This window comes from Leopardus geoffroyi, chromosome C2 (genome assembly GCF_018350155.1).
Source record: "Leopardus geoffroyi isolate Oge1 chromosome C2, O.geoffroyi_Oge1_pat1.0, whole genome shotgun sequence".
Lineage (NCBI taxonomy): Eukaryota > Metazoa > Chordata > Mammalia > Carnivora > Felidae > Leopardus > Leopardus geoffroyi.
Genome location: NC_059333.1, coordinates 40033717 through 40058455, shown reverse-complemented (window position 1 = coordinate 40058455; position 24739 = coordinate 40033717). Strand labels below are relative to the sequence as shown.

General features: G+C 35.5%; 1 protein-coding gene across 1 annotated transcript; it reads left to right on the top strand.

The window, feature by feature from the left end:
• The first annotated feature begins 6000 nt into the window (after positions 1-6000).
• On the top strand, positions 6001-23977 carry POU1F1 (POU class 1 homeobox 1). Its single transcript, XM_045501686.1, has 6 exons — positions 6001-6272; positions 8659-8730; positions 18670-18894; positions 21285-21449; positions 22384-22444; positions 23396-23977. The coding sequence occupies exons 1-6, from the start codon at positions 6131-6133 to the stop codon at positions 23604-23606; spliced, it is 876 nt and encodes a 291-aa protein (XP_045357642.1). The 5' UTR covers positions 6001-6130; the 3' UTR covers positions 23607-23977.
• Positions 23978-24739: the final 762 nt, after the last annotated feature.

The following is a 24739-nucleotide window of genomic DNA, read 5'->3' as shown; positions in this document are numbered from 1 at the left end:
TTTTCTTTTTTTAATTTTTTTTAGTGTTTACTTTTGAGACAGAAACAGAACATGAGTCGGGGAGGGGCAGAGAGAGAGAGTGGGAGACACAGAATCCTTAGTAGGCTCCAGGCTCTGAGCTGTCAGATCATGACCCGAGCTGAAGTCAGACGCTTCACCAACTGAGCCACCCGAGCATCCCTACACTATCGTTTTCAACACAAGCAAACACATGGAGAAATTAGAAAACATAGATATGAAAAAAATAAAAGCTCTCAATTCTCTTACCTGGAGATAGATTTGAGTATTATTTCTTAATAGTATGTTTTCTAGATTTGTAGGTTTTTCGCACAATATGATCATTCTGTCAAAATTTAGATACTGTATTTAAGAAAAACTCCTTGGTTTAATTGAAGACAAGATACAATGAATGAGGCTACTAAATTTGCCCAAGACTTCTGCTATATTTTCCTTTATTAGCTTAACCTGATTAGATTTTTCTTTTTATTTATCAGATAGTTTTCAAATTGCGCTATAATATTCATTAGTATCTAAACAATTATAAAGAAACTCTAGAAATATAATGAATATGGCAGCTTATGTCAAGAGGAATTTTAAAAAAAATTTTTAATGTATGTTTATTTTTGAGAGACCAAGACACAGCAGGAGCAGGGGAGGGGCAGAGAGAGAGGGAGACAGAATCCGAAGCAGGCTCCAGGCTCTGAGCCATCAGCACAGAGCCCGATGCAGGGCTCAAACCCACAAACTGCAAGATCACAACCTGAGCTGAAGTTGGATGCTTAACTGACTGGGCCACCTGGGTGCCCCAAAGGGAATTTTTAAGTCTCCAAAATAACAAAACACAAAGCAAAAATAAATAAATATAATTTCTGGGTAAGAGAAAATTTAAAATCTTAAAATTAAGAAATGCACAAAAGGTCAACTAATTTAGCTCCTACCTAAAATATTATGTATGTCGGTGTCCAACATAAATTTAAAAGACAAACAAGAAATTAGAAAAATTTTAATCATAAAATGAAAACACCAAAAATATTAATATACTTTAAAATAAATAAATTGATAATAAAACAAAAGGATATTCAATAAGAGGGTGAATGGGGCACTTGGTGGCTCAATCAGGTATCCAACTCTTGATTTTGTCTCAGGTCATGACCTTACAGTTTGTGGGTTCGAGCCCTGCATCAGGCTTTGTGTTGACAGTTCGAAGCCTGCTTGGGATTCTTTCTCTCTCACTCTCAAAATAAATCCACTTTAAAAGTTAAAAAATAAATTTATAAAAGGTGAAATATACTGTCTGCTAACAAAACTAAACACAAATAACATATATATGAAAAGATAGCATATTAGCAATCAAAAATGCAATTTCTATTAATAAGATGTCATTGTCTTAACAGACTAATAAAGTCTAAGTATTTAGTTTTATTATTGACATTGAGAATGCAAGAGAATTGTCAATTTTACTCTACTGGTGCTTTTGTAAAATGGTGGAACAGCATCTGTCGCATTTTATGAATGTCTTCCCAGATAACAATCTATCACTTATTGTCTACAAATGCCTGAGTGCTTCCAGTGCAAACCAATCCATTCATAAGTGTGGGTACCAGGAACAGTGTTTTACCTCTAGAACACATCCATAGCCATGGCCAATCAGAATGTAAACTGAGCAGTAGCAAGGTAATCTTTTTGCCTGGCTAAAAGCTTAAGTCATGGGGCAACTGGGTGGCTCAGTCGGTTAGGCGTCTGACTCTTGATTTCCGCGTAGGTCATGATCTCACAGTTTGTGGGTTTGAGCCCTGTATGGGGCTCTGTGATGATGGCATGGAATCTGCTTGGAATTCTCTGTCTCCCTTTCTCTCTGCCCCTCCCCACTTGTGATTTTTCTCTCTCAAAATAAATAAACATTAAAAAAAAGCTTAAGGCATGATATGATCTGGAGATACGTGAAGTGGCCATAGATGGAGAATCAGCCAGGCTGTTTTGCAGAGATTGAGAAATGTGAGAGACACAGAGAAAAGGAGATAGGTGAGTCAGATTTAGCAGATGGCTTTCTAATTTCTATTCAGTCTCTCCCAATGGCCTGATTTCCATGAGTTCCAGGAAACCCCATGTCTCCTAATAACAAACAACTATTTTTCGTTCAACTTGTTCTTGATATTTGAAACCAAATAATAATAGAATAAATTGCTTGAAAAATTAATTCAGAATGTAAGCCAAAGACTGGAAGAAAATATTTAAAAAAGACACATCTGATAATGGATTGTTACCCAAAATATAAAAAAAGCACGTAAAACTCAACAAGGATACTAACACCCAATTAAAAATGATTAAATGACCTGAATAAGCACCTCACTAAAGAAGATATATAGATTGTAAATAAGCATATTAAAAGATGCTCAATGACATATGCTATCATGGAATTAAAAAATTAACACAATGAGATACCACTGCACATCTACCTGAATGGCTAAGACCCAAAATAGTGACAACACTAAATGTTGACAAGGATATGGAGCAACAGAAACTCTCTCTTTCATACATTCCTAGTGGGAATACAAAATGGTACCACCACTTTGGATGGCATTTTGGTAGTTTCTTACAAAACTGAACATACATTAACCATACAATCCAACAGTCATGTTCCTTCGTATTTATCCAAAGGGGTTGGAAACTTATGTCTACACGAAAATCTGCAGACAAATGTTTTTAGCATCCTTATCCATAATGCATGAGACTTGGAAGCAACAAAGTATTCTTCAGTAAGTGAATGGATAAATCAACTGGTGCATCCAGACAATGGAATATTTTTCAGTGCTAAAAAGAAATGAGCTATCAAGCCATGAAACACCAGGAGGAATCTTAAATGCATATTACTAAGCGAAAGATGTCAATCTGAAAAGGCTACATTCTATGAAATTCAAACTATGACATTCTGGAAAAGGCAAAACGTCGTAGACAATAAAAAGGGTAAGTGGTACCAGGGGTTAGACGGGAGAAATGAATAGAGAACACAGGATGTGTTGGGCAGTGAAACTATTCTGTATTTTCTTGATACTACAATGGTAGACCCAAGTCATTATACATTTGTCAAAACCCATAGAATATTTAACAACAGTGAACTTTGAAATAATTGACTTAGGGTGAAAATGCTGTGTCAATGTGGATTCAGTTGTAACAAATATACCATTCTGGTGGGTGGTTTTGATAGTGGAGAGGACTGTGCACATTTGAGGGCAGGGAGTATATGGGAACTCTCATACTTTCTGCTCAATTATGCTGTGAACCTAAAACTACTCTTAGGTTTTGTGTTTTTTTTTTTTTTTAAGCAATTTGGGAATGTTTTTTAAGAACTTTAAAGATCTTTTGTTTTCTGAGCTTTTATTTTTTTAATGTATTTCTTTTTTATTTAAATCCAAGTCAATATATAGTGTAATAATGGTTTGTGGAGTAGAATTTAGTGATTAATCACTTACATATAACACCCCGTGCTCATCCCAACAAATGCCCTCCTTAATTCCCATCACTCATTTAGCTATCCCACCACTCAATACCCCTCCAGCAACCCTGTTTGTTCTCTACAGTTCTCTACAGTCTCTTATGGTTTTCCTCCCTCTCTGTTTTTATCTTATTTTTCCTTCCCTTCCCATATGTCATCTGTTTTGTTTCTTAAATTCCACATAGGAGTGATATCCTATGATATTTGTCTCTGACTGACTTATTTCACTTAATATATTCTAGTTCCAACCACGTAGTTACAAAAGGCAAGATTTCATTCTTTTTGATCACCAAGCAATATTCCATTATATTGCATATAATATATATATGCAATATATAATATATATATTATACATATATATAATATATATATATGTATATGTATGTATGTGCATGCCACACATTCTTTATCCATTCATCAGTCTATGGACATTTTAGCTCTTTCCATAATTTGGCTATTATTGATAGTGCTGCTATAAACATTGCGGTGCATGTGCCCCTTCAAATAAGCCCTTTAAGGTGGGAGGGAGGAGAGGGTGGGTGATGGGTATTGAGGAGGGCACCTTTTGGGATGAGCACTGGGTGTTGTATGGAAACCAATTTGACAATAAATTTCATATAATAAAAAAAAAAAAAAACAAAAACAAACAAACAAAAAAAACAAATAAGCCCTTTAAAAATAAGATAAACCCAATAATCCCACTTCTGAAAACCTGTCCTATGGGAGGATATTTAGATAATACTGTAAAATACAGATTATATTGTGAAAATGCTTTGTGTAAAAAAAGTTTAGAATAAAAACATTTATTGCATTGTTATTTATAAAAGTAAAAAGCATAAAAAGCAGAAAGTGATTATAAATACCCAACAATAAAGAAATGGTCAAATTGTAATAGATCTACACAACTCAATATAATGCAATATTAAAACCGCTTACAAAACTGATAAATTTACAGTTGGAAACATCTATTTTTTGGTTTTATACAAACCAAAACATCCAGTTTTTGGTTTTATACAAACCAAACATCTATTTTTTGGTTTTGTTTTATTTTTGAGAGAGAGCACAAGCCAGGAAGGGGCAGAGAGACAGAGGGAGACCCAGAATATGAAGGAGGCTCCAGGCTTTGAGCTGTCAGCACAGATCCCGACACAGGGCTCAAACTCACGGACTCTGAGATCATGACCTAAGCTGACGTTGGACACTTAATCCACTGAGCCACCCAGGTGCCCCTGGTTTTATACAATTTTAACGGGGGCATTCTGGTTTGCATTTCACACCGCAGTTAAAAATTTTTAAACTTCATTGAAGAAATGCTGTCTAAGATTGCAACTGTAGAATTTTAGATAGCATGACAAACTGCTGAGAAAGCTTTTTCTTTTTGTCCGGGGAGGTTTTCCAGTGCTCCTCACTACCACTGGGTTAATATACTTACCAGCATATTCCAATGACTCTTTCGTTTAGCTTATTTTTTAAAATATTCTTTGTCCAAGGAACTTATTTTTATTTAAATTTCTCTATAATTTTAATTTTTCTAGTAAATTCTCTTCATAAACACACTGAAAACCATTTTTTTTGTTTATGTAGTTTGAAAAATTAAAAACTAAACTCTGCAAGAGTGTAATAAATACTTTTGATTACTTCTGACTTTCTCTCCTTGGAGAAAACTAAGAGAGCTTCAAAGATGCAGAATTCAGAATGAAAAAACATGTCACACAATAAATATTTTTCAGTCAGTATCTAATGATTTGAGTAACCTTATATTTCCCTATAAAATATCAGTTGGTTAGTACCAAAGTGTCCAAGTTGCAAGGTTTTTGAAAAAGTATCTTGTCAATGTTAAGTTTAGCACAAAACAACCAATTCCAAGTTACCTTGAAACATTCCATAATACAAAATTTCAAAAAAATTCTTATGAAGTATGGCCATCGCTTATGTCAGTAATATCTATGGCTCTCAGGTTACTTATGTTTGCTACAGTATCCCCAGCATGGTTTTCACAGTTTTTCAAAATTGCATTGTTGAGTCTGAATCAGTAGTTGGCAATATATTTGTTCATTAGTTTTCTCTAGACCTTTTGATTTAAACTTTTAATATTTATAGTTTCTTAAAATTTTGTAGTATGTATTTTTTATGTTATTTTCAAGATATAGTGAGAAGTCATCAAAAAAAAAAAAAACCTCTCACATATAAACATTTGTTACTGTATTAGTAGCAAAAAGACACCTAGTATTTTTCAATTCACTTTAGGATTATTTCTTTGAGGGACACTTATTTTTGAAGTTCTTGATTCCTTTCTAAAATGTCTGAATTACTGAAGTTGTCAAAGTTTCAGATTTCTCCCTTTCCGTCCATCTATACCCCAGAACCAGGTTCCCTCTTGGGCACGGATTATGTGTGGGTGAGGAGGAAGATGGTTCAGATTGATAAAGCAATACCCCTGGGAAAAAGACGATTAACATGTAGAAAGGGATTTCCCTGCAGTATAAATACCAGCACGCGCCCTCCTGGTTGCTTCAGAGCCTTCCTGATGTATATATGCAGGTAGTGAGATTTGAAACGGCCCTTTGAAACAGTAATATAATCAAACTCTGATTTGGGGAGCAGCAGTTCTCCTCCTTTTTCTACTCTCTTGTGGGAATGAGTTGCCAACCTTTTACTTCGGCTGATACCTTTATACCTCTGAATTCCGAGTCTTCTGCAACTCTGCCTCTGATAATGCATCACAGCGCTGCCGAGTGCCTCCCGGTCTCCAACCACGCCACCAATGTGATGTCTACAGGTACTGACTCCCATCCGGGTCTCCGTGCGGCTGGGCCTAAAGATTTCAGGATGGATCCTTTGGATCTTGTTAGTTTAGAATCTCCTCGCTTCTTTTATTTTCTCCTTTAATTTAAGTTAAATATTAAGTACATTTAAAAAGCCAAAGTACCTAAGAAATTGTTAAAGAACTATTAGTAAGCGTTGTAATTTCAATTGTTGGTTTTACTATAAAGAGGATTTTCTACATAACAGTGAGTCTGGGTGTTTTTAATCCAAAAAGCATTTTTATGTAAGCATTTATGGATCAAGAGCAAACTAAAGCAATAGCCTAAATAGTGTTTAAAAGGTGTTACTTCTTTATCTTAAAGATGTATTTGGTTTTACCATATCCAAAAACAGCCATATACCTCACAGTAAACACAACTGAATGATTCCCAATACCAAAAACTACGGATTTCAAAGAATAAAATAATTAAATGATTTTAACAAACATATTTTTAGCATAATTCAAAATTCAAAAATCAAAACTAGAAGACACATGTAACATTTAGAACCCATAAAACTGAGTTAAAATCTCTCAAAACTGAGTTCTGAAGAGACTTCAATCTCTAACGAAATTTTAATATTTTCTTACAGAACTTTCTTATGTAAAAATTAAACTTGAAAATTTGAATATATTGTTTCAAATACAAATAGGTATGTGTTGCTAATGCACCCTTTCTTTATGCAGTAACAAAGTTTTTAAAGTAGATTTATAAGCGGACAAAGTTTTGAATTAAGTAAATTTCTTTCATAAGTAAGTTTGGGATTAATCTGCAGCTGAATTTTTTTTAAATCTAGAGAGTATGTATCTGGATTGTGGTAAAATTATTAATGTAGAGGGTTTTTTTTTTTTCATCTACCAAAGATTCTCATAATTTAAATAAAAAGGCAATAATGGAAGTCTCCCAAAAATATTTTTTGGAAAATATAATAAAATATTTTAACCAAAAATATGTGCTATAATTAAATGTAAGCATTTATCACAGTTAATTGTATATTTTAAATAATAGATATATCTATTCTAAATATATATTTAAATAATATTTAAATACATGATTATAGCATTTGATTTTATAATTTTTCCATCAGATCAAATTATAATATACTAGGTAAGGAAGTAGAAATAATGCCTATAATGAAAAGAGCATTGGATATAACATGGGTTTCGTGTTTGTTTAATTTTGGATTGCATAGTGAGATTTTTATATTTGATCATTATAATATAAAATATTATAATTCAAAATTACTTCAGGTCTTTCTACATGTCAATTTTAAAATGAAAATTTGAAGATTTATCAATAGTAAGAGAAAATGTTGCTTTCTGAAGTGACCTCATATCTCTAATCACTAGATTGTATCTCAGAATTTTCAAAGGATTCTAATTCTATACTTAATAATATCTTATATTTATTCAAGAATTTATAATCATATTTATGCAAACCTATCACTATGTTCAGCATATGAAGGAAAAATGAGGAAATACATAAGGAGTGGTTTTATTGTCAATACCCATACTTTTAGTCAACTTGGTGATTCATGCTTAAAGCTTGATGAAAGTTTAGCAATTCAAGTTTATTTTCATAATACACATTGATTCCACAAGACAAGTAAAACTATGAATGAGGTAATATTTATATACTGCTTTCAAACTTTATAGATCTCAAGTCACTCAACAATTTTTTTTGACCAGCTTTATTATTAGAATTTTTGCATTGATTGTGGGCATCCAGAAAACTTCTTTATTTCAACATCAACCTAAAGACATCATCCACTCTCATGGATTTTTCATCAACATCTGCATTTAGTGGGGTTTTTATGACTGTATCCAAATAGAGACCAGTTGCTTGGCCATTTTCTCTTTGATGGAAGAAATTGTTAGGAGAATAGAGATAATGACTGTTCAAGAGTTGGTTTCTGTATCCATTCTTCTAGAGAAAGACCACTATATACAACCATATTATACAAGAATTTTACGAGATTATTCCTCCAGTTTATTGTAATGTGTATATGAGATGGAACCTACAAGAATTCTGCAACTCCCAATTGGCCAATGTCCAAACCGGTCAGTCACCCCTCATAGAGCACAACATAATTAAAGATTGTTATCATCCACATTGATAATTTATGATCTGGTTACCTAAGACAAAATTTGATTTCTGCTTTTAGCCTCCTCAGCAGAGAATTTGTGAAAACAAATTATTGCCATATAACTTTAAGAATCCCATAAATGTGTTTTTTTGCAATGAAATGACTGTGTCTTGAATCCTCATACATTTTCTTACCAGTCCCGTCTATTTTGTCTTTGATCCAAACTCCTAAATGTTTGTGTGCATATTTCCTGGTGACATCGTTGGGAAACACAGCAACAGGACTTCATTATTCTGTTCCTTCCTGTCATTATGGAAACCAGCCATCGACCTATGGAGTGATGGCAGGTAAGAAAAATTGTCTGCATATGTGAGGTTGAGTCTGGGGACACTAAGATGGATTTCTTGGGTCTGAAAGAATCTTATTATTTATTATTTTTTATTCTCAACTTAGTTAACATACAGCGTAGTCTTGGCTTCAGGAGGGTCTGAGGGAACCTTTAGCAGAATGTGTCATGAAGTTCTTATCTCTTAACCTTGGAAATTGCTGGTAAACCACTACTTACTGAAATGTTCCCTAATATGTGATACCTTCAGAGATCATAATGGTTACACCTGATTGCCCTTATTCTACATAACCCTGAACTTCTGTGCTTAACTCTTTTGTTTGCTTTGTATGAATTTTACTCTAATTCATTACTGCCAAACTGCAGATTGTCACTTGATGTTATTGATGTTACTTATGTCACCAGTTATAATATGGTTGTGACTAGCCTCTCGTGCTTATTTAAGTTTAAACATAAACTAAAATAAGGTCAAATTTTAAATTTAGTTCTTTGGTTGCAGTAGCCACATTTCAAGTGTTAATAAACTCATGTGGCTACCAAAGCAGACAGCACAGACTTCTACAACATCTCCCTCATTGCAGTATTTCTTCTGGACATTTGGCCCGTGAAGGTAAATAAGACATTGAAAGCTAAGAGTGAATCGTAGCGGCTTTAGTGATAGTTGTTTAAAGCTGTGGCAGCTCTGAGTTGTTGTTAGTCTTAAATGAGATTGAAATAGTTGAAGTTACTTTTGTTTTTCCTCTGGACAAAAAAGCATCACTAGATCAAGGTTAATTATTTATTGATGCTTGTATGAAAGCACTGATAACACATTTCTTAAGAGGAAAATCTGACCTAATCTATTCATAACAAACCTTATGACTTAATTTTAAGATATGGCCAGACAAAAGATTTTAAGGGTTTAATAAAGTACACAATTTTGTATACATATTTTTTGGGTATTCTTTGACCTTTTATATTGGTTACTACAGGGAGAGAAACCTTATGGGTGACAATAAACTACTGAGGTTCTATGTGAGAAAATAAGAGAGAGAGTATGTGTGATACTGAGGGAGAAGCTTTAGATAAATGAATCCTATATTAAGGAAATATTTTCTTTTTTTTAAGTTTATTTATTTTGATAGGAAGAGAATCCCAAGCAGGCTCCATGCTGTCAGCTCAAGCCCCATGTGGAGCTTGATCTCAGGAGATGTGAGATCATGATCTAAGCAGAAATCAAGAGTCAGACACTTAACTGACCGAGCCACCCAAGCACTCTTGAGGAAATCTTTTCTAACTGCTGTGTCTTATTATCAGCCCTAATAAGTGATGGGATGGGGGGAACCCATGGATTTACAACTATAAATTTGAAATAAAATTTAACAAGTATTTTAGTTCAACATTTAATTTCTCCAATTTTTTTCATGTTGAGACTAAATAAAACATTAAAACTTAAAGCTATTCCAGAAACAATATTCTCCACTTACATTCCGTCAATGAGCATTCTACATAAACTAGTATCCTCACCTTTATGGTAAGATGAAGACTAATGAAGACCTGTAAGTCCTAGTATCTTTTTTTAGTAATTATGAAATGGGGACGGCCATATTTTTCCCCTTGGAAGACTGATTATTTATGATCCATATATTTAATAGTTAATCAGTATTCATGGTTAATGAGAACAGCCCTTGTTGATGATAAGCTACTCTCATTATAAACATAGTAGAATGTGCATTGAGCCACTAGAGGTGTAGGCAGAATGCTTTGTATGGCCCACACCACACTGGGATCTTGAAGACCAGATGTGACCAGCACATGGCTGTACGTGACTCTTGTCTCTTGGAGGAGCAGCCTTGCTGACCACAAAGCCAGGTCCAACTTGAGGTGCCTTCGAAACTAGCAACAGGTGGCAGAGGATGGAGGTTCACCACAGACCAAACACTGAGATGGTTTTTGCTACCACCTCCCTACCCCTTGAGGCTACTGCCCTAGTGGGTTTGCAGCTGGCCTGAGAATTCTAACCCGTTTCTAGTTTCCAGGCCCAGGCTCACAATGAGAGTCCACAGGCAGCGGGGGCTGTACTGACAAGCCCCCTCGGCAGGCACTCAGCAAACCCTCTTCCTCACTGCAGTTGAAAAGGAGAGCTTCCAGAAAAGCCCTTTAAAATGATCCAAAGCCTGCGTTAGTGACATGAACAGCAACATGGTCATGCTAAGACTTGAATGTATCGCTAGAGTCTTAAAAGTTATTTATATTTAGTCACCGAAAGAAAAACTCACCATGGCAGGCATCGAGATTATATTTGAATATCTTTTGAGAGTGATATGCTTTATTATTGGAATGTCATTATTTTGACATATATTTAGTATTGGTTTTTGCATCATAGATTAAACCCCAGAGAATCTGAACTCTTCTGTCTTTATCCCCAGAGAAGCTACACAAATTGAGTTATAAAACGCAGGAATTCAAAAATAAGAGCACAGAGATATAAAATACACCAGAGAAACCTGGCTATGTCATTGGAATTTTCCGAGAAGCCTCAGAGCATTCATCAAATCAGCCACTTGCCCACACTCCACAGAAGCGTCTTATTATCTACAATAAAGACAGGTTTATTGTCATGTATGCGATATGAAAGGAATCTAGAGAAAGACATATATTTCAAAGGATGTGAAATTGCTTTATTTTACTCTTATACCCGTACTCTGATGCTTACATTTAGTTTGAATGTTTTGTTAAATTAATAACCCACTGGAAGGGAAGAGCCATAGCTAATATTTGTTAAGGTTAGTAGGGAGGATTTTTTAAATTATAAAATGAATCCACCATGCCTTATCCATATGTGGGCACACCAAAGAGAAAGATTCATGGGGAACGATGAATTAGCCACACCATGAACTAATTACAAACCTGTTCAACTTAGCCTCTCTGAGTTTCAGTCTCTTCCTATCTGAGTTGTGGTGAGAGCTACAACTTTATTGAGGTTGAATTGTGGCAAATTTGTACCAACTTGACCTGGCTTTCCCATGATCTTCTCTTTAGATACTGTTGCAGCTAAATGCCTTCTTCTGTCCCTTCATCCCTGAGAATTTAGATTATTCAACAGCCTACAACATGGATAACAGGAAACAGTGAATTAAAATTGCTCTTTAAGGGGAGGCTGGTGGCTCAGTAGGTTGAGCGTCCAACTCTTGACTCTTGACTTTGGCTCCAGTCAAAGCACGAGCAAAGAGCCTGCTTAAGATTCTCTCTCTCTTCCTCTGCCCCTCTCCCCTACTCTCTTTATTTAAAATTAAAAAATTTTTCAATGTCAATTTAAAAAATTTAAAAAAAGCTCTTCAAAGTCTCTTCTAGATGAACACAACACAACACAAAAGAACAACAAAAAGACCTCAAATGCTAATTCTTGAGTATTTGAAATTGTTTCTCTTCTCCAGTTTCTGAAGGGGGGTGAAAGCTAGGCAACACGCTCAGTGGGCTGTCCGCTCTGCCCACCATCCTGGGGAAACTGAGCAAATCAGCAGCACAGTAATGTGTGTTAAACACAGGAAGGTCATGTTATATAACGGCCAAGCCAAAATGAGGTATGAGAGTCCTCATTTAAAAATTAACTTCAAGAGGGAGGCTCCTGGGTGGCTCAGTCGGTTGGGCGTCTGACTTCGGCTCAGGTCATGATCTCACAGTTCGTGAGTTCGAGCCCCGCGTCGGGCTCTGTGCTGACAGCTCGGAGCCTGGAGCCTGTTTCAGATTCTGTGTCTCCCTCTCTCTGACCCTCCCCTGTTCATGCTCGGTCTCTCCCTGTCTCAAAAATAAACATTAAAAAAAATTAATTTCAAGAGAAAAGTAAAATAGCTGAGGTTTGGAAAGATGAATTTTTTTTTTAAGTTTATTTTTGAGAAAGAAAGAAAATGGGGGAGGGACAGAGAGAGAGGGAGATGCAGAATCCAAAGCAGGCTCCAGGCTCTGAGCTGTCAGCACAAAGCCTGACATGGGGCTAGAACCCACGAACTGTGAGATTATGACCTGAGCTGAAGTTGGAAGCGTAACTGACTGAACCATCCAGGCACCCGCATTGTTTTGTTTTGTTTCTTTTTAATAATAAGTGAATAAGAAAAGATAATTATGACGGAAAATGCCCTCTCTAACTGCTCGTATGCAATAGACAACAGAAATCAGTTTGATGGTTGACATAGAGAAATAGTCAACTTTGGAGCCCAGCTCTCATTCTGAAGTTGTTTTCTTTCCTCTTCTCCTCCTTTGTCTCCCCCTCTGCAGTTCCTCATTCCTCCCCCACTCCTTCCTTTCTCTTCTTCCTTTCTCTTCTCCTTTCTCTTCTTCCTTCTTCCTTTCACTTCTTCCTTCACTTCTTCACTTCCTTTCACTTCTTCCTTTCACTTCTTCCTTTCTCTTCTTCCTTCTTTCTCCTCCTTTTTTCTACTTCTCCTTTTTTATTTTGTTTCTCCCTAACTTGTTCTGGTGGTGTTGACTCGAGGGAGGAAGTAATTCTGAAGGTTTGGGGTTTTTGTTTGTTTTTTAACCTCTGAATCAGAAAAAACCGTTTCGTAGCAGTAACATGAGGCATTTTCCCTAAGTTTTCTTAGTCTCTCAACTACTCAATTTGATCACTGTAGCAGGAAAGCATTCCCAGGCCACGTGGAAAGAAATGGGCATGGCTGTGTTCCAAATAAATTATAAAACCATGCAGAGGATCCCTGCTGTATATGGATAAGATTTTCCCCGTGCATAGAAAAGATCACAATTCACACTTCTGGTTTGCCTCACTTGGTCAGGTGTGAAGAAAAACAAACAAATAAATAAATGAATGAATGGAAACATTGAAATACACATTCCTTTGCATGTCTCCAGCAAAATGGTGAATTTTACTGTGTCCCTCTGGCTCCCCTGTGTGTTCTTGTAAGGCTTCAAGTCCGGACCCTCAGAGACATTGTCAGCATCCAGAGCCACGTGCTCCGGAAGAGCAATTCGCCCCATACCGTAGTGTGTTGAACCAGCCACCTCGGCCTCCCCATTGCTAGCTTTAAAAGATTTACCTCTTTTCTTCTCCCACGTCCGCCACATGGAAATATATGACCCAGCAATTTAGGAAAGCTTTTGTGAGGAGCACCTGGGTGGCTCTGTCCATTAAGCATTCTGCTCAGGTCTTGATCTCACAGTTTGTGAGTTCAAGCCCCACATCTGACTGAGCACTGATGGTGCAAGATTCTCTCTCTCCTTCCCTCTCCTCCCCTTCCCTGCTCGTGCCCTCTCCCTCTCCCTCTCCCAACACAAATAAAAGAAAGGTTTGGGTGGATTAATCTACAACATGAAAATATACTTCAGACTGTAAAGAAGGTGCAAACACTTCCAAGAGGTTTAGCTGTGTGCTTCTCTAGGCTCCCACTGCTTTATCCGTGTTTTGGAAATTGTTTATGAGACTCTGGCTACAGAGGATTTATTGCTTCTTTTATCTTCTTCCCATTTTTAAAAAATTTTTTATGACATCTCTTTTTTAACATTTATTTACTTTTGAGAGAGACAGAGCATGAGCAGGGGAGGGGCAGAGAGAGAGGAGACAAAATCCGAAGCAGGCTCCAGGCTCTGAGCTGTCAGGACAGAGCCTCACACGGGCCCAAACCCACGAACCGTGAGATCATGACCTGAGCCGAAGTCGGACGCTTAACCAACTGAGCTACCCAGGTGCCCCGTTTTTGTTTTTGTTTTTAATCAGTGCTTCAGAAAGATTTAATATCTTTCCATACATACCCTACCAGTCACTGTCCACTCTCCCCCAAATGTAGGATCATATGAGACACACAGCACTTTGCCTTTGCTTATGACTGTCATGAATTTCTGTTTAAAGTTAATTCCAGGAGAAATGTGTCTGTGCAGATAACTGTGGATATATTCACTTAATGAAAAATACAAACATATCACACATTGTGTTTTCCTTTGCTCTGGATGCCAAACCTTTGAACATAGTATCTCCTGTGTACTTTTCATGGACTCACGTTCAAATTTATATTTTAAATGTTGATTTCCCCAGAGTATTTTTTAAGTTTATTTATTTATTTTGAGAGAGAGGGTGAGAGACAACGCAGGGGAGAGGCAGAGAGAGAATCCCAAGCAGGGTCTGAACTGTCAGATGCAGGGCTCAAACTCATGGACTGTGAGATCATGACGTGAGCCGAAATCAAGAGTCAGATGCTTAAGGGACTCAGCCATTCAGGCACCCCTTTCCAGGGTATTTATAATGTATAAACTACCTCTATAATTTTCCAGAATTAGAGGTGGCTCTCTTCTAATATTTTAATAAGCTATAATATTTTCGTCTGAAAGTATATGTTTAATGTAGCCAAACATATTTAAACTGCAGATGTCTTTAAAGGAAAGTACATTTGGCTTACCTGAGTACAGATTGCCTAAAAATTGAATGAGGTGATTATTTCAGTGTGGTTTATTACAGTGCTCATTGGACTTTAGATCTGGTTTTAGCTGTATAGTTGATTCATTGTAGCATCCAATGGAGGTTGTTTAACTTCCTTTTACTTAAATTTTCTAACTTTTAAATTGTGAATAAAATTTGTTTCTATTTCACTTATATAAAGACAAGATGACAAGTGTGAAGTGGACACAGCACAAAGTATCACGTAGATTTGTAGCAGTGTGTGACTATGGTCAGCAAGAAAAATCAAAAACGATGACCACAAAGGCTAATAAATTCAGACCTTATGGCATAGCATATACATATCTTTTATATGTATATGCTATGTATATAGCATATACATATCTTTTAATTATTTATGGAAAATAAAAGTTTGACTTAGGTAAAATGAGTTATCTGAAGTGCTTTAAAATACATTAAATGTGTAAAATCACACAGCAGACGGCACATATACATACACAGTGGGATATTACTCTGCCTTAAAGAATGAGATGGCCATTTGTCATGGAGCTAGAGAGTATTATGCTAAGTGAAATAAGTCAGAGAAAGAAAAATACCAAATGAGTTTACTTATATGTGGAATCTAAAAAAACAAAACAAATGAACAAACAAAGCAGAAACAGACCCATAAATACAAAGAACAAACTGATGGTTGCCAGAGGAAAGAGGGAGAGACATGGACAAAATGTGTGAGGGGGAGTAGGAGATACAGGCTTCCAGGTATGGAATGAGTAAGCCACAGGGATGAAAGGTAGAGCACAAGGAATGTGGTCAATGATATTGCTTAAAAAAATTTTTTTAATGTTTATTTTTGAGACAGAGAGAGACAGAGCATGAACAGGGGAGGGTCAGAGAGAGAGGGAGACACAGAATCCGAAACAGGCTCCAGGCTCTGAGCTGCCAGCACAGAGCCCGACGCGGGGCTCGAACTCACGGACTGTGAGATCATGACCTGAGATGAAGTCGGGCGCTCAACCAACTGAGCCACCCAGGCGCCCCTGTGGTCAATGATACAGTAACAGCATCATCTGGTGACAGATGGCAGTAGCTATGCTTAGAGCAAGCACAGCAAACAGAGTCGTCCAATCACTATGGCGTATACCTGAACCAACGTGACATTGCGTGTCAAATATACTTCAATACAAAAAATAATCAAATAGTAAGGTAGAGAAAAAACCTCAGCAGCTTATTTTTGTCTCGCTGCTTTTACTCTTTCTCATAGTACTTCATCATTGTCTTGAGTGACATTTGGTGTTTCTGAATGATACAAGAAGTGAAGATTGTTTTCATATATCTGAGTACCGACTCTTAAAGCCTAAGTGGAAGCAAAGTCTTGAGATAAATATTAAGCAAATCCTAAAATAAACGTGATCGGTTTCCTTTTATGTAATTTCTTTTACTTCAACTAGCAGAAATGCAAAGCTAATAGAAATTAGTAAACATTGGGACACCTGGGTGGCTCAGTCAGTTGCGTGTCCGACTTCGGCTCAGGTCATAATCTCATGGTTCATGAGTTAAAGCCCCACATCGACCTCTGACCGCTCAGAGCCTGGAGGCTGCTTCAGATTCTGTGTCTCCCTAGCTCTCTGCCCCTCCACCACTCACTCTCTGTCTCTTTCTCTCTCTCAAAAATAAACATTAAAAAAAAAGAAATTAATAAACATTTTAAAAATTGATAGAACTGCTTTTGAAAATTTTATCTTGTCTGATCAATATACCACCCACTAAAGCATAGAGTGGACAATTAACTGACTTTAAAAAGTAAAACTGGGTAATTTGGGTTTGTAAAAGAAGCATGAATTTTTTTAGACAGGAATAGTTTCTTTCAAATATATTTCACAGCAGCTAAATTTATTTTCTGCTATTTTTGTTTAACTCCTCACTTGTATATTACTTTGCTCCCAAAAAGGACATAGTCTATGGAAAGGGGCACACTTTATAATTACATATTGTCATATAAATAATGCAAGTCGATCATTTGCTGACTTACACTATTCTTTGGTTATTACATGTTGATATATTAATGTAAGATTTATATATTCTAGAAAATTACATTATTACTCATGTCTTTGATTTGTGAATGTATTTATAGAAAAATAATAGGTAGCATAAACTTGATATATTTTTTCAGTGTTTCCAAGAATGATTATTGCATACATTCTATAGTAATTTATTTTTAGCTTAAATATTTATTTATACTCATAAGAAAAATGATAAATTACCAAGTATTTTATTTGTATAAAATGTCTTGCTTACACAAGTGTCATTAACTATAAATTGAAGTGAAATCTCTACCAATAAAAACAATGTATCGATGAGGAAAACAGAAATAAAATGTGTCGAAATTTGGCTGATGCTGTCCTGTCATCCACTCATGCCACTCATTCAACTGAGAGTGACTCTCCTTTCCTAGTACAGAATGAAATCTGGAAGAAATTTTTAAAAAATTACATCTTTTAGTGTTTTTGTGATTTATTATTTAGCCCAATCAGTTGATCTAATGCTTCATCATTTATGGGCGATTGCCTATCATATCTAGAATTGCACCCTTCCTTGTCATTAGTTTTGCTTCTTCAATAATAATCAAGAAATGATTCCATTATATTGTATACTTTTCAAGAAATCTGGATGCTGCCTTTTAATAGAACTTTAAAAATTACCTTTTTTCCTTTCACTCCTTGAATCTATTTAACCATATTAATGTATTTCATGTTCTCATTATTTTCTTTTCACCTGCCTTTGTTAAATTAAAAAAAAAGACACGATTATTTTCCCTTGAAATTAAGCATTGACTGATAAAACAGGGGAGCTTCTTAATATTGTAAAATTAATTTTCTAATACTAAGAAAACTTCCCAGCACAGCACTTTAAGCATATGCCTTGTTTATGATAAACATCACAGATTATTTGCGTAATGAATTAAAATAACAGAGATTGAAATCTACATTCCAGTTTTAGTTGAACCTCAGATTCACAGGAACAGGTGTCTTTTAAGAGAAAAATGAAATAATGGGAAACATACTTCTGAGAGTATTTGCTTATTTCTATTTTAATTATTTGCAATTCCCTGCTTTTTTCCTTTGGCATTATTTTTGTTTTTGCTGCTCTGGGGAAGGTGGAAAAGAAACATCATTTTTACTAAGCTACTCTGACTGCTATTTTAGAAGGCTGAATGTTACTTAACCTTTCAGAACTGTGATAGCTAGGGGCGCCTGGTTGGCTCAGTCAGTTAAGCATCCAACTCGATTTCGGCTCAGGTCATGATCTCACAGTTTCTGAGATCAAGCCCTATGTTGGGCTCTGGGCTGACAGCATGGAGGTGGTTGGGATTCCCTGTCTCCCTCTCTCTCTCTGCTCCTCCCCCTCTCTCTTTCTTAAATAAATATGAAAAAAAAAATCTTTTTTTTAATTTTGACAGCTGTAGGGAAATAATGGTTTCAAAGGTGCAAAACTTTTGCTTGTATAGAAATGGCGGACAATTACAAATCCCTTTCCTTTCCTCTCTTTGTTTATTCACAGGTAGCTTAACCCCTTGTCTTTACAAGTTTCCTGACCACACCTTGAGTCATGGCTTTCCTCCCATGCACCAGCCTCTTCTGGCAGAAGACCCCACCGTCACTGATTTCAAGCAGGAACTCAGGCGGAAAAGTAAATTGATTGAAGAGCCGATAGACATGGATTCTCCGGAAATCCGAGAACTTGAGAAGTTTGCCAATGAATTTAAAGTGAGAAGAATTAAGTTAGGTATGCACTTTTTAAGAGTAACAGGCATACACCTTAGTCTGCAAATCCTTACTATATTACTGTTCAGTCTCTTATACTCTACTCAGAAGTCTAAGACAGTTCTCATTCTACATCTCTGCTGTGGATATAAGTTACTCCAATTATGGAAATCCTACAAAAACCTTTATCTCCTTGTTAATTCTTAATATCCTAAATACATAGGTTTTTAAATTAATGCTATTTTTTCCCACTTACCTACCTCAAAATTTGTCTAGAAGGACTTGTTTTTCTATTTTATTTGAACTTAGGAATAGATAAGTCATTCATATGATTCGAAGGCATAAAGGGCGTAAGTGAAATATATCCTGTTTGTCTTTCCTGTTTATCAGGTTTCTTTGCATCCTTCCAGAGATACCTTATGTACATATAAGCAACTACAGAGACCTTTCAATATAGATTTTTTTCAAAATATTTTTTATGTTTATTTATTTAGAAGAGGGCTGGACAAGGAGGGAGACAGAGAATCCCGAGCAGGCTCCACAATCAGCAGAGCCTGACATGGAACTCGAACCTATAAACCATGAGATCATGATCTAAACCAAAATCAAGAGTCAGATGCTCAACCAACTGAACCACTCAGGTGCCCCCAGATATTTTTTATTTAACTGTTTACTTTAGAGAGCTTTCCTAATAGTTTTTTTTTAATGGGTCTATCAAATTCCGTCACATGAATTTATTATTTAATCAGTCCCTATTGATGGTAAATTCAGGTCATCTCCAATCTTACATTGTTAAACAGTCCTCCTACAGGGGCATCTGGGTGGCTCATTTGGTTGAGCATCCGGCTCTTGATTTTGACTCCAGTCACAATCTCGCAGTGCATGAGTTTGAGCCCCACTTTGGGCTCCATGCTAACAGTGCAGAGCCCACTTGGGATTCTCTCTCTCTCTCTCTCTCTCTCTCTCTCTCTCTCTCTCTCTCTCTGCCCCTCCCCTGCTTTCACGCTATGTCTCTCTCTCAAACTCATTTTTAAAAAATCCTATGATGACTCACATCATAAATGCCATTTTGTACCTACATAAATTTATATGTAGGACATGTGTTAAAAACACAATTTCTTAAAGTGTGTGTATTTGTAATTTTGATAGATGTTGTCAAATTGGTCTGTATAGAGGTTGTACCAAATTTTACCACCACGAGTGTCTCTTGGCAAACTGCTCAGAATATAATCTTTATGAAGGCAGGAATTTTTTATTTTTATTTTTCCTTAAAAGCATATCCTCGGCACTTAGAACAGTGACCGACAGCACACAGAATAAAATTGTTGAAGAAAAATGTGGTTTAATCTTTTGGGTCTTTGCAAATCAGGTAAATCAGATAGGTCAAAGTGGTACCTCACGGTACTTTCATTTTAAATTTGAGTGAAGATTGAAAAGCGGTACTTCATGTGTTTTATAGTCATTTGGAATTCTTTCTCTGTGAACTGTAGATAGCCTTTGCATGCTTTCTATTCAATAGTGTTTTTTAACATAAAATAACTATAAAAATTAACCTTGATTTAAATTCATGAAGTAGTGTATCTTTTAAATGGATTGAAAATGATAGTTCCACCCTCCGCACCTGTGGAATGAACCACAGGTAATTTTGTAATATTTATTGATGGGCCTTGTATGTAACCATTTTATGCATACAGATATATAGCTATAGGCCCTGAATTAATATGCAATGACTATATATGATAAACACAGCAATAGGCATCTTTACAACAACCATTTTCAATGAGCTATTTATATTGCTGTTAATATTTCAAATTCAATGCTGATGGTTGATATCAACTTGTACTCTAAAAATGTTTTGGGACAATCGATGGGGATCTTTGGCCTGAAGCATTACCAAATGATATAATAAATGTCCTCAAAGATACATGTAAAATACTGGGTGATCACGGTCTTGTAATAAACATGTTTTTAGGGAAAGTAAACATAATTCTTAGTTTTACTTGGTACCCTTTAGCAATATAGTTGAAAATTTTATAGTTGAGATAAAAATATTTGTGATATATCATACATTTTATGCATCATATTTAATACACTGTATTTTTTAGCATATATCATCAGACATTTAATAAAGACAGCAAAAATGTTTTAGTGTCTTATAAAATGTTTGACACCTCTATCCAATGTCACTAAGTACTGTGAATGGTAGATGTTCCTGTCTGAATTTTTTTGCCTTCTAGAAAAAATTAAGAGTATTTTTTGAAGTATTTGACAATTCTACATGGGACTTACTAAACAGTTGTACATTGCCAATGCATATGCTTAAAAGAAATACTTAATAGTTAAAGACCAAAGGACCAAAGTGAATCTTTCTTGAACAGCTGGAGCTAATGGGTCTTTATTGCCCTCTCACAGGATACACCCAAACCAATGTTGGGGAAGCCCTGGCAGCTGTGCATGGCTCAGAATTCAGTCAAACGACTATTTGCCGATTTGAAAACCTGCAGCTCAGCTTTAAAAACGCATGCAAACTAAAAGCAATATTATCAAAATGGCTGGAGGAAGCAGAGCAAGTCGGAGGTACTGAAGTTAGATCTCTGAGGGCTGTGTGATGTTTTAACCTAGAAACAATGGTAGGGAAAGACAGATACCATATGTTTTCACTCTTATGTGGATCCTGAGAAACTTAACAGAAGACCATGGGGGAGGGCAAGGAAAAAAAAAAAAAAGGTTAGAGAGGGAGGGAGCCAAAGCATAAGAGACTCTTAAAAACGGAGAATGAGCTGAGGGTTGATGGGGGGTGGGAGGGAGGGGAGGTGGGTGGGTGGTGGGCATTGAGGAGGGCACCTATTGGGATGAGCACTGGGTGTTGTATGGAAACCAATTTGACAATAAATTTCATATTACAAAAAATGTTTCATAATACTAAAAAAAGGAAGGATAATGAAAGCATAGAAATAAGTTTACTGAGAAGGGTAAACCGAGTGAGAAGGTAAGCTGTAGAAGAACAGGTTTCTAGATAACGTGGCACAGGCATGAGGTGATGACATGACTTTTTTTTTTTTTTAAACACATCCAGATTTTTTGGCTCTGTGCTATACCATAGTGATTGTACAGGAATTTTTATAACCTAATATTACCGTAGGCAGAGAATTTGTACACACCGTCTTCCAAATAAGTACATAAGCAATTGCTAATGTAATAAAATTACCTACTCATACTACCATCAAAGCTGGATAAAGAGCAAAGTTTGAGAGCATTTCAATAAAATGTTCCAAGGAAACTATGGTAGCGTCATCATTTATAGATGTTTGTCTTTGCAGAGTTAGTATTTCTGCCTTAACATTTTTGTGTTGGGTCTTGTACTATAAAATAACACAGAATGCAAAACTGTAAAACAAAAATGTATAGACTTTATTTTGCATTGTTTTATAAAGAAAACTTGAAACTCAAATCTGACAGTTTTTTAAAACCTACTTTGTTTTTGCAATTGCTTCTCTTTTCCCCATTACAGCGTTATACAATGAAAAAGTGGGAGCAAATGAAAGGAAAAGGAAGCGAAGAACAACTATAAGGTATTTTGAGACATTAAAAGGTATAGAGGAAATGGAATATATACATATATATAGTATATCTATATATATATTCATATATATATAGACATAGTGTGTGTGTGTGTGTGTGTATATATATATATATATATATATATATATATATATATGGAAGAGTATTTGAGGATAATATAGGTGCAACATAACACAAATGCATGGTGAATAGAGTCCATTGAAAAAACAAGATTGGTGGAAAAGCATAATTTAATAACCTAGAGCTAGTAATTTTTTTAACATTTGATGGAAAAGTATGTTATTTGATTCAAGAACACTCACTCCACAAGTTTTTGGCTAAAACAAGAATTAAACAATTACTTATACAAAGTGTTTATTTCTGCTGTCCTTTCAGATATGTCTTGCTCTGGCAATATGGTATCTATGTTATTAAAAATAGCAAAAGTAGCAATCAGTATTTCACTCTCTTAAAGTCCAACATGATTCCTTGCATTTCAAGCTAGAAAGACTGTTGGCTCATCTTTTGGTAATTTGTGTGAAAATTACAGAGGAAATGCTAAAATATACATTTTGTTTTGGTCGATGAGTTATTCACTAAACATCTCACCTATTATAAATAACTTAAATGATTTCTGAGGGACATTTAGAAATGCCCACAGAAGTGTTCATTTCCTTTTCAGGAAGTCAGTGCCCTCTAGTGGCACAAAGTTGGATAAACATAGAAAGTCTAAATTCCCTTATTTCTTCCTGTGACTCTGCTTACGGTACCCTGTGTAACACAAGCATCTAAATGTTCTACAGGCTACACACTTATCTTTGTTGAAGCTTTGGAAATGTTTTCAGAGTCTTTAAATATTTTCATGTTGATATTTATGAAATTCAACATTATTGAATTTTGATCTGCCAAAACATCATTAAAACACCTTAATCTCACCCTTCTCTATACCCCTCCCTACTCAGTATCGCTGCTAAAGATGCTCTGGAGAGACACTTTGGAGAACAGAATAAACCCTCCTCTCAAGAGATCATGCGAATGGCTGAAGAACTGAATCTTGAGAAAGAAGTAGTAAGAGTTTGGTTTTGCAATAGAAGGCAGAGAGAAAAACGGGTGAAAACAAGTCTGAATCAGAGTTTATTTACTATTTCTAAGGAGCACCTTGAATGCAGATAAAATTTACTATTGTGTAACATCCAATTTTTCTGTTATTCTTTCCTTTCTCTTCCCCAACAAAAATAGAAATTAGTTATTTGGTTGGCTTCAAAAATTTTATATCAACAACTTTTGCAGACACTTTTCTACTTTAAAAAATTAATACAATTTAAATATTGGTGACTTATTTTCTTTAAAATATTCTCAGAAGCCAAACTGTATATTTTTAAGCCAAAGATACCAATAGGAATAAAACAATAATTCTTTCGAAGTCTTTCTCACTCCCTCTTTATCTACACACGCACACATGGAGTGTGCACATGGGTCTTTCAAGATTCCTTTTACCAAGGCTGTTTATTAGCTTTTTAATATTTCAGTCATAATGCTAAATAAAGAATATCACCATAGAAAAAAAAATTAGAAAATTGTGACCAATGTCCTGTTTACCATCAGCACTAATAGTTTGTTTGAACTAAATTGTTTGCACTTAAGAGCTGGAGGTGCGTTAGAATTTTATTAGTGCATTTAGGAATAAATCTTAATTAGAAGCGACACTTTTGATCTTTTTATTCTTCCCAAAGATTTAGCTTTTTTGATGTTTATTTATAGAAAATAGGCTTTATGGATTCTGAACCCAAACTATTTTGTAAGCTGCAACAGTGCAGGAATGATGTCTGGCTTGTTTACTGTTGTTTGTCCAGTGCCTAGGAAAGTGCTTGTAGTGGGCACGTGAGCTTCGTTAAATGAAGAAATGTGCTGTTGTGATGTTAACAATTGCTACAAACTTGAAGGGTGCGTAATTTAATAACACTATTTAAGTCTCACAACCCAGAAAATCATCAGGATCCTATCAAAAAGACTATCACTTTGTTTTAATTGACTAGAATATGATTTGTTATTGATGAAAAAGTTTGACAATCGAGTATTTTAATTTAGCGATTTATATCTAAGGAACATATTTAATTTATAAGAATGAACTTCTTTGAAACTTGCAAATAGAAGCAAATGGTAATATAATAGCAATCTAAGTGATTTTTTTTTTTGCATTGAAAATATAAATCTGCTGGCAATGTTTATTTTATATAACAAAAATGGAAACAATTAGACCAAATTTTATTAATGATTTAGAATGCTTAATAAATTACACTGTCCAG

Excerpts from the sequence above, each read along its gene's own strand:
- POU1F1 (XM_045501686.1), top strand. The coding sequence starts at position 6,131 with ATGAGTTGCCAACCTTTTACTTCGGCTGATACCTTTATACCTCTGAAT. Across the intron at positions 6,273-8,658 it reads CACCAATGTGATGTCTACAG|CAACAGGACTTCATTATTCT; the intron begins GTACTGACTCCC and ends TGGGAAACACAG. Across the intron at positions 22,445-23,395 it reads AAGCGAAGAACAACTATAAG|TATCGCTGCTAAAGATGCTC; the intron begins GTATTTTGAGAC and ends CTCCCTACTCAG.